This window comes from Capsicum annuum, chromosome 3 (genome assembly GCF_002878395.1).
Source record: "Capsicum annuum cultivar UCD-10X-F1 chromosome 3, UCD10Xv1.1, whole genome shotgun sequence".
Lineage (NCBI taxonomy): Eukaryota > Viridiplantae > Streptophyta > Magnoliopsida > Solanales > Solanaceae > Capsicum > Capsicum annuum.
Window position 1 is genome coordinate 234,675,369 of NC_061113.1, and position 14,229 is coordinate 234,689,597.

Genomic DNA, 14,229 nt, shown 5'->3' on the forward strand with positions numbered 1-14,229 from the left:
TTCTAAGTTGATATCTTCGAAGTAACTCAAATACCATTCTTAGGTCCTTTAAGTGGTGGTCTCTCTTTATTGACTTCACCACTAGGTCATCCACGTAGCATTCAATATTTTTATGTAGCAGGACATTAAAGATGTTCTGCATAGCCCTTTGATAAGTGGTGCCAGCGTTCTTCAAACCAAAAGGCATTACTTTGTAGCAATAAATACCTTTGGGCGTACGAAATGCAATGAGTTCTTCATCCTTTGGTGACATGCGGATTTGATTGGAGCTGGATGAACCATCCATGAAGGACATTACCTCATAACCAGTGGTGGCATCAATCATCAACTCTGGTATGGGGATTGAAAAGTCATCCTTAGGGCAGGCATTGTTGAGATCCCAAAAGTCGACACAAACTTGAATTTGGCCATTCTTCTTCCGTACCAGAACAATACTTGAAATCCATATGGGATATTTGACTTCGTGAATAAAGACAACCTCAATGAGTTTGTTAACTTCATTTTTAATTAATGGTACCAACTCTGGCCAAAAGTGTCTTTTGGCTTGCTTAACAGGACGAGCACCATTCTTGACCGCCAACTGATGGACTGCTACTTTTGGATCTAAGCCAACCATTTCCTTATAGCTCCAAGCGAAGACATCCATATATTCTTTGAGCATGTCCATATAAAGAACTTCCTCCACTACTTCTAGAAACGCACTTAGGTAAGTTGGTCTTTGGTCTTCATTAGTTCCAAGATTAACTTCCTTCAGGGAATGTATTGTCGCCTTTACTCCTTCTTCAAGTCTAGATGGAGCATCTTCCTCCTCTGAAGAATCATCGTCGTTGATGGATATGTGTTGACACCAGAAAGTGTCTTCTATCTCTTCATATTTGAGATGAGGCCTCATTCTCATTTTGGATCGTAACATGATATGAAGAGCCAATAATTTTTGCATCTTTCTCACGTTCCTTGGTATACACCACAGTATGAGGTTTATATTTTAACACCTCGTTGTATTAAACTACAAGTTTTATCTGTCGCTTCATTCTAGAAGGAATCAAACTTTGGAAATCTTTTTGTATTTTAAGTGAAGAGTGCATCATCATGCTTTGACGACTTCTTTTACCTTTGTTTATTTTTACCTTATTTAGAGGTCCTAAACTTTCGAACACGGAAGTTCTTGCAGTTGATTCTCTAAGTCGATCAAAGATAGAAACCCTTTTATTGGATGCAGTGGACTCTTCTTCTACAGTGATATAGTTGCTAACCTCCCTTCTTATGGAGATGCGAATTGGAGGTGGCTGCGTATATCCTAAGCCTTCATGTGCCTGCCTAGTCGTTTCTTCTGATGGAAGTTTGGCCAACCTTGATGGCTCATTTGGATTGTATCCAGCCTTTACAAATAGCTTGTATGCATTTGGATCAAAGCTATCCTTCGTACGTTTCATAGGGAGTGTCATATCTTGTGGCAGATTTTGAGCCACAGACTCTTCAAGAAGTCTTGAGGATGGATTTATTGCATTAATCTTCCTGATAGGTAAAGTTAGTCCCTTTATCACATTATCTTAGGAATCCGATGGGTGATCTTTCTCTTTTCCTACCTTTGGTACGTAACAAAGAACGGGAGTTGCCTTCTTTTTCGTAGAAGTGATATCTTCTTATTTGAAATGGAGAGAGGCTTCTTGGTGGCAACTTTTTTGGCAGTCACCGCAACCTTCTTAGATGCAAGATCATCATACTTGGTCTTGGTGATATCTTCAACCCTTTTCTCATCCACAACATACTTTTTAAGTAGAATTTTGCATCGGCAAAATGTAACTCAGCTTCAGTGAATGGTTTGTCATAGGCAACTATCTTTATTTCTACTCCGCCTTCAAGGTCCTTCAAACATTAATAGTAAGAGGACGAGATAATTTTGTTCTCGTGCACCTAAGGCCTACCAAGCAATATATTGTATGAAGTTTTGGCATCGATCACTGCATCAATGGGTTTGATTGAAAATCATCCATACGAATCCCTAACTTGATACATCCCATGGCCCTCTGTCCTCCTTGGTTGAAGCCTTGGATCATTATAAGGCTTTCGTCCAATTCGCTAGTAGCGGTGCCAAGTTCCTTCATCGTGCGGATAGGCAGGATATTGACTCCAGATCCCTCATCTAACAAGAATCTATTGATGTTCTTTCCTAGAATTTGACCCACCATGAATAAGGGATGGTTATGTAGGTCCTCACCAAGTAGAAGATCGTTATTTGTGAATGTAATTTTTGTATCACACACATGTGCCTCTTCGCAAAAAGTTTCAGCAAGCTTTTCGGAAGGTGAAGGAACCTCCATGGGTAGATTCTCACCCTTTGTACCCTCTTTGGTGGTATTAAAACAAGACGCCTCAAGGTTGACTTGGGCAATCTTTACACAAAACCAACTCGGTAAAAATTTCTCTAAAGTCACCGGACGCCGAGGTTTTTGGTGGTGAATCTCCGTCACCCTCGTCCCCTTTGTAAGTTCAACCAACTTTTGTTTTTTTGGTTTCTTCACCATTCTTCTTTCGGTTGGCTGCTCGTACATCTCCTTTCGCAGACTCGTCTTCTTGCATCTGCGTTTGGTCACCATAGTCCAACCTTCATCATTATCTTTGTTATCTGAAGACCTATCGGGCTCTAATATTTCCTCATTATACTCTCCGAAACATAGTTGGACTGGGTCGAGTGAGCCAAAAGTGATGGATATTTAATGAGAACTGGCCGTCTCATCGTCGAAGAAGATTTTCTTCTCTTTTGTCAGTTGTATGACTCTATCTTTAAAGACAAAGCATTTCTCCAGGGGGTGACTTATGAGCCTATGATATTTGTAATAATTAGGGTCATTGGTCCTTCCAGCTTCATTGGGATGCTTTATCTATGGGAGTTCAATAAGCTTATGCTGAAGGAGTTCATCAAAAATCTCAGCAACATCAGAATCAAGGAAGGGATATTCCTTTTCTTCTTGCATCTCCTTTAAAGTTTTTTAATTTGGACGTGCTCCAGAAGTCGTCTTCATACTTTGCTTTTTGCTTACCTTTGTGGTTTCCTTCACAGGAGACACATCAATATTCATGGACTCCTTGTTTTCATTTTTGGGAACAAACTTGCCCCATCTTTTGTGTTCCTGCTTTTTCTTTCTCCTTTGAGGGTCATGAATAGACGCTCCTTCCTTTCCAGCAGAAGACATGCTCAACTTCATGTCGTGAGCACGAGTAGCTAACTCTTCAAAGGATTTTGGTTTAATTCCTTGCAAGATGTAGAGAAGCCCCCAGTGCATTTCTTGGACGCACATCTCTATTACAGAAGTTTCACTGAGCCTATCTTTGCAGTTTAGACTCGTATTTCTCCACCGATTGATGAAGTTGATGACTGGATCATCTTTTCTTTATCGAGTATTTGTGAGATCTATCATACTCACTGTACGCCTTGTGCTATAAAACTGATTCAGGAACTCGTATTCCAATTACTCCTAACTATTAATGGAGTTAGGCTTGAGATCTGTATACAAGTCAAAGGCATTTCCCTTTTGAGAATGAACAAACTGTTTGACAAGATAGTCACCGTAAGTTTTAGCATTATTACATGTCTCAACAAAGTGTGCGACATGCTGTTTTGGGTTTGCTTTCCTCTCAAATTGTTAAAATTTGAGAAATTGATAGCCGGAAGGCATTTTGTGGCTATCTATCCTCGCAGTGTAGGGCTTGGCATACGCAAGAGAAGACTTGGTGACAACATCATATTTGTCTTTGAGGGTTTTTTCAATAAATTCCCTCAATTGCCCAATTGGGATCATTCCCTCAGCAGAAACTTGCACCTCTTTAGTCGGTGGTGTTTGTTTCACAGGATTTTCTATCTCATAAACCTCTGGAGCTTTTCCAGGTGCATGGGTAGATTCTTCGTCTATCAAGCCTTCCACCCTATCCACTATCTTATCAATCCTAGCCTTTTAATTCTGAACATAGTTGGTCAGGCCTTCAATTGATTTTGTCAGATTCGCAAGCTGCTCCTTCATAGACGAAGCATCAGTTACCATTGCTTGCATGATCACCGGAGATGTTAGAGAGTGACACGGATTATCATATAAGTTGATCTTTGAAGTGTTCAGGTTATGTGATGTAAGTGGAGATGACGCATTTGTTGAGTGACCATCGCTCTTTGCGCTAGAGTATTTGGAATCGGAATGCTCAAGTAGAGCTAGAGTCTTCTTAAACGATGCTGTGACATTGCTTCCTTCTTCTGAAATACTTGTATTAGACTTCGCTCCTTTTGGGGTTGAGGATCCAAAAACTGGAGTTGGCACAGACGACACTGGATGTATTTGTTGTCCTGGCAAGCCTGCCTTACTCCTTGTGACAGCTCCTAAACTTCTGAAAGTAACACCAAGGATGCTTTCCACTTCGGCAGAGAACCTTGAATCAGCGGCCTTGGAAGCAGTTGATTGAGAGTTAATCTTCTTGGAAGTTATTTCAATGTTGTTGAACTTTGCGGTTGGAAAAGCTGAGATGAGAGGTAGAGATTGTTCCACTGGGCATGCCAATTTGTTTTCAACATAATTTAGTTCATGGAAAATAAACTTCAACCACAAATAAAAGTTTGAAGAAGCAACAGTTTTATTGATAAACGATGGGGTACAAATCTGTTCCTCCCTTGATTCTTTTCTCATGATTTTCTCCGTAATTCGAGTGTCATATTTCTTGAATGTATGAAGATTTGGATATGAATTTCTCCGTAATTTGAGGGCAGTTAGTGGCGTATTCTCATGATTTTCTCCGTAATTCAAGGCCCATATTTCTCGAATGTATGAAGATTTGGATATGAATTTCTCTGTAATTCGAGGGTCGTTAGTGACGTATTTCTCGAATGTAGGAACATTTGGATTTGATCTCCATGAAAGGAGGGTTTGTCTTCTTGATGTATTTGATTATCAAGAAGAGAGGGTTTTGATCTTTATGAATATCCCATGAATTAATTGAGACTTTTTAGATTGTTGATATCTTTATCGTTGATCTCTTTGTGAATATCCCATAAATTTGTGGGATACTTTAAAGGATATTTGCCCCCTTTATATAGGCGTAATTTAGGATTTAGGTTGAGTAGCCATCAAGCTAGATTTAAGGAATAGTAGGCCCCAAAAACTCTAACCATAATTAAACTCTTTTTGTAGAGTCCACAAAATTTCAACTTCTACAAATTCATCTCTTTCTTTTTCAATTGTTTCATTTCTAGCTTGAATATCAGAAAGAACTTTCCTAGTTGCCAACAGTTCATTATAATCAATCCCTACTACTTTGCTCCTCCTTAATCAATTACCATCCCCGTCGTCCATCATTACGATAGTCTGTCAGAATTTCAGTTGAATCATCCTAAAGTACAAAGATAAAGTTTCAACCATCATAGTTGCTGGCATCCTATATCAATCACAAAAAATTATTGGACAATTTTAAATAATGTATCTGATATTGTACTCATATCTTTCTGTCAAGAGATCACTAATTTATGTGTCAAATTCTATAAGAATAGCATCAATCAAACAATCTACTACAATTTCATGCCAAACTTATTGGAATTGTTTATGTGAAAGTTGTGTGAGGTAATGCAAGCATGATAATTTATTGTGGGAATGCATCTATTCTGTTTTCATTCATTTCGTTACTTGGTTCAATATAGTGTATCAAGGCTAAAGTTTAATTGGGCTAAAATTTATACTAGAAATTGATATGACGTATATATTTCAATTGATATATGTCAATTAAAATGGTATATAAATTAGTACTTGAAATGATTATTTAATTACCTTATCAAAAGCATCATATGAAAATGGTATAACATATATATTTTAATTGATATACGTCAATTAAAATGGTATAGAAATTAATTTTTTAAATAGTTATTTAATTATCTTGTTAAAAATATTGTATGAAAATGATATAGAAATTGATATATATGACTTACACATCATATATACCACGCTAAAAAGGACAAAAAATACAATTTATTTATAAAAACTGCATACACTCGTGTATTCGTATATAATATAAAAGACAATAATGTATATATTCATGTATTTCCAACGAAGAATTTCACTCACCATTTTTGAAAGAATTAAGAAAATTAGAAAATTTTTTAAATCATAAATAACAAATTAATATGACCAATGACAAAATCAATTGCTGATAAATATCTAGGTATTAGAAAAAAAAATGGTGCCATTTTGGTGAAGCTTTCGATAATGAAGATTTATGAATAGGTTAAAGGAAAACAAAAGGTTGAAGGAGATGGTGGAAATTTAAGAATAAATGTTAAGATAGAGAAAAATTAAATATATAAGGAAAAATACACATTAATATATATTTCGAAAAGTCAGTCAATTTATCAAAATTAAATTAAAAAAATAAAAATTAATCCGATGAAAACATATTCGAAAAGTCAGTCAATTTTTTTGTTAAACTTGAATTGTTATGTTTTGTAAATAAAATCTGGTTTTTATATATAAAAAATAATATATTTATATTTTATAATTTAAGATGTTAAATTATAAATGTATGTGATTTCCACTGTAATAAAAGGTATTTGCGTATTGTTTTTAAAAATTCGAGGATGTATATAGCCTTTGCCCAAGAGAAAATTAAGTTTGGATAAGATGGGCAAGAAAGAATGCATTTGACACATTAGAAGCAACCGTGGCAAGCTTTTGCATGTCCAATTGCCACTTTTTTCTTTTTGCATGTCTACTACTTGCGTGCCTATCCGCCGCGTAGAAGCTGTTACAGGTTCATTTTTTAAATTTAACCGTTTTAGATGTAGGATTTTTTTATTTTTTATTTTAAAATAAAAATTTATATAAATTTTTCTTGTCTAAATTACAATTATTAATGATAAAAATATTAAAAAGTTAAAAAATTAGTTAATTTAATTTAGAACGGTGGGATTAGTTGTTTCCAGGTATGAGCTGGCTGTACTTACTCCCGAGATACTAATATATAGTTTAGTTTTAGAGCGACATTATTTTAGGCACAAAATAGTGTGAAAAGAGAGAGGAGGATATAGAGATCGATTTGATTATGGAGGCGGAGACAAGTGAAGGTAATAATTCTGCTCCATTAAGTGCAGCTACTGCTACTGCAACTGCAACTGCTTCAAAGAGGAAGATGATAATGGTGGCTATTGATGAGAGTGAAGAGAGTTTCTATGCTCTTAACTGGGCATTGGATCACTTGCTCAACAATCCTTCTTATATTATCACTTTAATTAATGTCCAACTTCCTTTTAGCCCCATGGTTTATCCTGCTGGACCAGGTACGTACTGCTCCTTTCGTTTAAAAAATAATTGAATTGTTGGAGTATTTTTCTAGTATTTAAAATAATTGAATCGTTTATTATTAAGATAGATGTTGGAGAAATTTTTCAATTTTATTCTTCATTAATTAAATTTTCAAGGATGAGTTCTAATGATTATTACTAGTATTTTGGAGTTTGAAAAGGGCAAAAGTTTTTGCCATTTTTCTTAAGATGTGTGTCATATTTCAATAATTTAATTATTTTGAAATGGAAGGAGTACTATCTCTTCTGCCTATATATACATCTTTCAAAACTCGGGATTGTTTGGTAGGAGGAAAAAAGGAATAATTTTAGAATTAATTTTAGGATGAGCTTATTTTATGTTTGATTGGAATAAAATGTATTAAATAACTCATTTCAAGATTAGTTATTTCTGAATTACTAATATTATTTTTATCACTTTTTGAAAATGAAATAACTGTTAATTAATCCCGGACTAACTTATCGTCTCACCAACTGATCCTTACACTTGGGGTTGTTTGGTACGTGGCTAAACCATCTCTAGGACAAGAATCCTGGAATTATAATTTTTGAATCAATTTATACCATTGGGTAAATCTTATACCATTATAATCCTGGATTGACATATAGCATATGGGAGGCAGTATAAAATAATTCAATCTTGAATTGGATAAGGTATGAATTGAGACATTTAAAGATTAAATCTGGTACTAGATTTATCTCTTTTTAGCTGATTCTATAAATTAGTCTGGGGCCAAATATAGTATAAGTTTAATATCAAACTTAATTATATATCTCATCTTAATCCACCTACCAAACGATTACTTTAATTTATCCCAAACCTTAACACCGCACTAACTTCTCTTGCATGAAAAAACAAATAGCTTGGGGAGTAATAATAAGAGGAGGATTAATAGATTAGTTAGGAGTACTTACAAAAATCCCACTCAATTAATGTAACACAATACTTCCTCCGTTCGCTTTTACTTGTCACTAATTTCAAGACAATTTTTTTTTTCTATTTTACCCATAGCATTAATTGTTTTCAAATTAATTTCAAGATATGCAAACATCATTTAATAAGGTATTATAGTAAAATAATCATGTTATTAATTGTTTTTTTAATAGGTGTGTCAAGTTAAAATGTGACTCGTAAAAACGAACGGACAGAGTAATTGAATTTACAGTTACAATGTTTTTAATAAAAATTGTTGTAGTTCATGTACCCTACTTCTTCCATTCGTCAAATGATATAAACTTTAACTAATATTGTAAGAGGTATTTTTTAATTAAAAGAAAAATGTGAACTTCTCATATTTTTTTAAATATCTAAATTTTGATTTTAGAATATCAAATTAATCTAATCTAATTTAGATTTGAAAATAAGTCAAATTTGACTTTTTAAAAAAATGAAACATGACAATTTTAAAAGGGACAGAGGGAGTACATGATAAACCCTCCCTGCTCTTTCATATGTATATTTGTATGGTAAGTTTAAAAGCTGACACTTTGAACTTGTTTGGCTAGAACTCCAAATATTGGTTTAAGCTTAAAATATGACATTTTCGTGTGTGTCACCATCGCTAATGCTCTTTAATTTCCATAGTATAATCACTTTATACTTTCTGCACTTCTCCTTGATGTGTGTATGTGGATATTATTGGACTTTATTTCCACAAATCTTGCTAATGGAATCAAACTTGTTTTTCCTTCCACGAGTGCTCGAGCAAGATTTGAATCCTAAATGGATTTCTTTGGGCATTATTCAATACTCTGTGGTGGAGCTTCAACACAATACGACTACCTTACGTACTAGTAATAATCTAAACTTGTCATTATTAAAATAAAAATATCCAACTCTAACTCTCTGTGATCCATTGGTTCAATGGAAGGCCAGAGAATAAAATGATCTCCCTCGAATTGGTGTCTCCTCAACTGTGGTAAACTCCTTTAGTTATATCAAGAAATTCTCGACCTCCAAACTTGCCGCAAGAAAATGAAGTTATGAAAATTTTCATGATGGAAAATGTATCCAACCCCACATCTCAAACTTGGTCCCCAACTTCAATCATCCACCAAGAATTCTTGCAAATAGGCTTATGCCTGTATATGCCTACTTGAGCACTGTCAAAATGAAGGTCATATTACAAATTAATGTCCACCTTGACCCAATTTTGGATGATATATAATACATGTGCTTCATCTTTTCCTTAAAATCTCATAAGGTAAATCATTCTTCATAAACCACTCGAGTTCCCGATCTTAACATGTATTAATTTGTTTATATTTATAGTTGTGTTTGCTGCCCCTACTGTGGTTGAAGCAGTGAGAAAATCACAACATGAGAATGCAACTAGAATACTCTCTCGGGCACTCCTCCTCTGCAAACAAAAGATGGTAGATTCAATTACATTTTCTTCTTGCTCAATTTCTTGTTGATTATTTCTCCACATAAAAAGTTAATTAGTCAAAAACCGAGGGTTTTCTTTTAAGCTGATGAGTTTCAGTTCTTCTAGTTGGTGTTTTTAAACCTCAAATTTTTATTAAGCTTGGTCTTGTGATGTTTTGAGTATATTATGGTTGGTTTAGGTGAAGGCGGAGACTCTGATCCTTGAAGGGGACCCAAAAGATAAGATATGTCAAGCTGCTGATGAATTGTATGTTGACCTTCTAGTAGTGGGTAGCCGAGGGCTCGGCAAGATTAAAAGGTAAATTTTATTTCCCAATTTTTGAGGCAATGCATTACATGATTGGAATAGGATGGGGACTTGACCTTACTTCATTGTCCTATGTGAATATTGAATAAGTTCAAACTTCTTTATAAGGAGTGGCAATCATGGGTGGAGCCACCTTTAGAGAAGGGTGGTCAGATGCATCTGACCACCCTTCTCTGGAAAATTATTCAATTTTGCACTCTCTTAACGTAGTTGAGAATAAAATGTGCACGCCCTTCATCAAGTTCGTGGCTCCGCCACTAGACTGGCAATGGTGTAGCTATGGTGTAGCTAGGATAATTCTATTCAACTTCACAGGAAAAAAATTCTCTATTCCAAGGGGATCTCTGGCCTATACATATTGAAGACGACTCTTCCCTGTACAAATATATGTAAATACATTAAGGCAGATCATACTCTTGGAAGTATCTCTATCCTAGCAAAAGACTTGTCTGATTTGAAATGTAGAGATATGTAGCTTATCCATATTGAGGTACCTTTTAACAGCATATCTAATTTAAAAGTCGTAATTGGGGTTGAGATGATGACCATATATAGGTCCTGACCTTGTGAGAGTTGTTATAAGAATGGTGTTTGTTTATATGCAATGATTTGATAGTTTCTTGTACAAATCACTAACGTTGGAAATGTTCAAACCTTTTGTCATTACCAACATGAACCTGATCATTGCCAGATACTCTCATCTAGCAACCATATTTAGTTTGTGTGTCATTAGCGATAAGGTTTGTGGTTACAGGAGGGAGGGAGGGTAATTGACATGATTAAAGTGATGATAGCAATTTAGGGTAGATTTTCCTATGACATATTTGACACTCTGTGGAGACTTGAAGAGGCACATTGATTGTTGTTGTGACCTTTCTCGCATACAACTACTTATTGTTCTTAGCTTGCCACCTTAAAAGTTGTTGGATTGCAGTTTAGCTTTGGGATCTTCCTAAATAGGTTTTAGGCTTCTCATATGGTTAAGGTTTTGACTGCATATATATATATATATATATATATATATATATATATATATATATGTGCGTGTGTGTGTCCAAGCCTGTACTCTTAAATTAAGATCAGTCCCATGCATGTTTTCACAATTCTATTTTTGATTGAATCGTTATCGGCACCCAGTGCCTCGGAGCTTCCATTATTCTTTGCACACAAGCTGTATTACATGGAATATCATAGTGTCATCCTGTAACTGTAAGTTGTTTGAGCTTCATCTTTTTACACATAGGATGGTACCTAAAATAAGGTAATTTGTTCACCGTTCATCCTTTTTTAATATTTTTGATAGATACTCCCATCTACAACACAAATAGTAGGGGAGAAATAGGGTTATCATGCCTTAAGCCCCTCTTCCTTCAAAGTACCCACAACCTTTGCCATTTAATTTGACAGAAAATTTAATGGCATATACACAAGTCATAAGAATTCGAATAAATTTGGTACAAAGTCCATATCCCTCCAACATTTCTTTAACAAATTAATCTTCATGATACCATATCATATGCCTTCTTCAAATCTATTTTCGTTAAACATCTAGATGAAGTCTTTCTATTGTAGGGTTTTTAAAGGTCAGGACACACAACAAATAATTGTGTTTCACAAAAGCATCTTGTGTGCTGATAGAGCAGCTAGTACATCAGAGAGTCGAAGTCTATAAGATGCACTTACATTAAACATTACAACGAAAAATTGGTCTGAATTGACTAGTTTGTAATAGGATTACTTACTTTTAGAATAAGAGAGATCAAGGTAGCATCCAACTGCTTTAGCAATTTTTCCAGTTTTAGAATTAATTCCAACACTGCACCACATGCATCGTGTCCATTGACATCGAAGCTCTTAAAAGATCCACCACTATACCCATCTAGCCTAAGCTGTCACTACATTGATACTGAGCATGGCCTCCTTACTTCCAATATTGTTGCTCCTTTGGAAGCCTAGGTTCCTTACTGTAAAAACTTGCATGTGTTTTACTCTTGGACTCCATCCACACCTAATAGTTGCTGGTAAATATCTAACAAGCACTGTTGATTAATTTTAGCGTTGCGTAAACTCTTTGTTTTTAAGGAGAGCGTTGTAAAAAATTTTAAAACGTGACATGTTAAAAGGTTCAACTGAAAATCTGTAGACAAAACCAACAGAAAATTTAGTACTTGTTTTACATAATTTCAGTGTATATATTAATGAAACATCCATCCTAGTTGATCTCGTGTGTGTCTGACTATAATGTTCCTCTTTTTGAATGAAGTTGCTTGCTTTTAATTGGAAGGTTTAAGAATAATGATCTCTCACACAGTAATTAAACTTGTTTTGCAGGGCTTTTCTGGGAAGTGTGAGTGACTATTGTGCTCATCATGTGCATTGCCCTATTCTTATTGTGAAGCCACCCAAGGAACACCCCAAAAGTAGCTAATTAAGAAACAAGCAATGCATGATGTTTCTTAGTTGTTGATGAAATAAATAGAAGTTTATTGTGGATTGTAAAATTTATGTAATGTGGAGAGCTTTATTATCAATAAATCAAGGTTGTATAAATATGTAGTGTCTATTTGATAGCATTGCAACAGAGGGTCTTTGAGAAGCTATTTATAGTAGTTGATATTTTTCCTATTATGAATTGAAAAAATAGTACAATCTGATTAGAGACGATACATAATAAAGGATTACCTCTTGAGGTAGATCTTTGTTTTGGGAGGGCTTAAACTTTGTGGGAGTTTTATTTTGAGTTGATGTGATTATCGTTGTTTTTAATCACCTCGGATAGAAAGTGCTCACTCTCTAAAGAAAGTCGGGGCCCAAAATAAATGATTTAAAGTTTTTATTTGTACAAGTCTTACTTTATAAAATGTATATTTTTATTTCTCTTGTTATTTTGATTTACTTATGTATATTTTATTTCTCCTGTTATTTTGATTTACTTATTTTTTTTCCCTTCATAAGCATGTTGTCGTCTGAGTTGAACCCCGGCCATTTTCAATATGATCATGTCACAACTTCATCCACCTTCTTGTATTACTGCCTCTTCAACTCTTTTCTTCAAGTTGAAAATTGTATTAAAAATGTTTCCTCACAATTCAAACAGTTTTACAAACTATACAGAAAAAAAAAAAAAAAGTATGGATAGGCGAGAATAGAATTCTAAAAGAAATAGTAGAAAGAAAAAATACTGCTATTAGCAGTACCGCCATCGGTGCTACAATGCCTGAGAACTGAGAAGCCTACCATGGTCCATGGGTAATACTAGGTGACTAGATGTCTTTGAGCTAATATTTATTGTAAATCTAAATTGGGTTATAATGACTTCAAATTAGAGGAACTGGATGTATATATTCGAAATTTCCCCTTTTATACTTCTTACTGCTAGTTCTCAGTTTTAATACATAGATTCTATGATGATTACAAACTTTTCAGGAAGCAGGTTCAGGATCATTTCGTGCATATTTTAGCAGTCAGCATCACAACTCTATTTTGTACTTTTGTCAGAAAGTTGGTAGGCACGGCAGCACAGGCTTTGCAGATTTTTTAGCGAGATCAATGAGATTTTTTACCGAGATCAATCCTCAATCATTTAAAGGATGATTAATGAAAACATCAAAGTTTTGCATCTCCTAGAAAAAGCACTTGTTTGTTCACATTCAAGGTTTCATCAGCCACGGAGACCTGCTCGACCAAATTTGTTTTATTGTTAGTCCTTGTTGTATTTGAGTCTTTGAGACTTGTTTTTAATAGTGTAAACCTACTCTTCCTAGTAAAGACATAGGTTTTCTGTAATTTTCTTTCTCATGCTTGATGAAGATGTTAGCTAGAGTTAGTTGACATTTTAAGACTAGAGTTGGTCTACATTGAGTCGGCTAGAGTTAGTCGTTTTAGCTTGTAGCAATAGAGTTATTGCTGATAGTGTCTTGTAATATAGTTGTTGCAAAATATTTGAGGATTAAGAGTTTAATCCTTGCAACTACGGTGCCTGTATTCAATATTGCTCGAAGATAATGAAGTGGTTGAGACCGAGGTAGGTAGTGGTTTTACTCCTTCGAGCAAAGACGTTTCCATGTAAACATCTTGTGCCATTTACTTTCTGCACGTGTCAGTTCTTGTCTGTCGCTGGTTACTGTAAAAGGTGTTCGAGGAACTGATCCTAATCTGGTGGGTAACGCTTACAGTTCAACAATGAACTACTAACAATGCAAGAGG

The 14,229-nt window shown here is 34.9% G+C and overlaps 1 protein-coding gene across 1 annotated transcript; it reads left to right on the top strand.

The window, feature by feature from the left end:
• The first annotated feature begins 6,881 nt into the window (after window positions 1–6,881).
• LOC107855941 (universal stress protein PHOS34) lies at window positions 6,882–12,573 on the top strand. Its single transcript, XM_016700943.2, has 4 exons — window positions 6,882–7,303; window positions 9,600–9,703; window positions 9,896–10,014; window positions 12,355–12,573. The coding sequence occupies exons 1-4, from the start codon at window positions 7,069–7,071 to the stop codon at window positions 12,449–12,451; spliced, it is 555 nt and encodes a 184-aa protein (XP_016556429.2). The 5' UTR covers window positions 6,882–7,068; the 3' UTR covers window positions 12,452–12,573.
• Window positions 12,574–14,229: the final 1,656 nt, after the last annotated feature.

Coding starts and splice junctions, on each gene's coding strand:
- LOC107855941 (XM_016700943.2), top strand. CDS start 7,069: ATGGAGGCGGAGACAAGTGAAGGTAATAATTCTGCTCCATTAAGTGCA. Junction 9,704..9,895: donor TCCTCTGCAAACAAAAGATG/GTAGATTCAATT, acceptor TGGTTGGTTTAG/GTGAAGGCGGAGACTCTGAT. Junction 10,015..12,354: donor GGGCTCGGCAAGATTAAAAG/GTAAATTTTATT, acceptor CTTGTTTTGCAG/GGCTTTTCTGGGAAGTGTGA.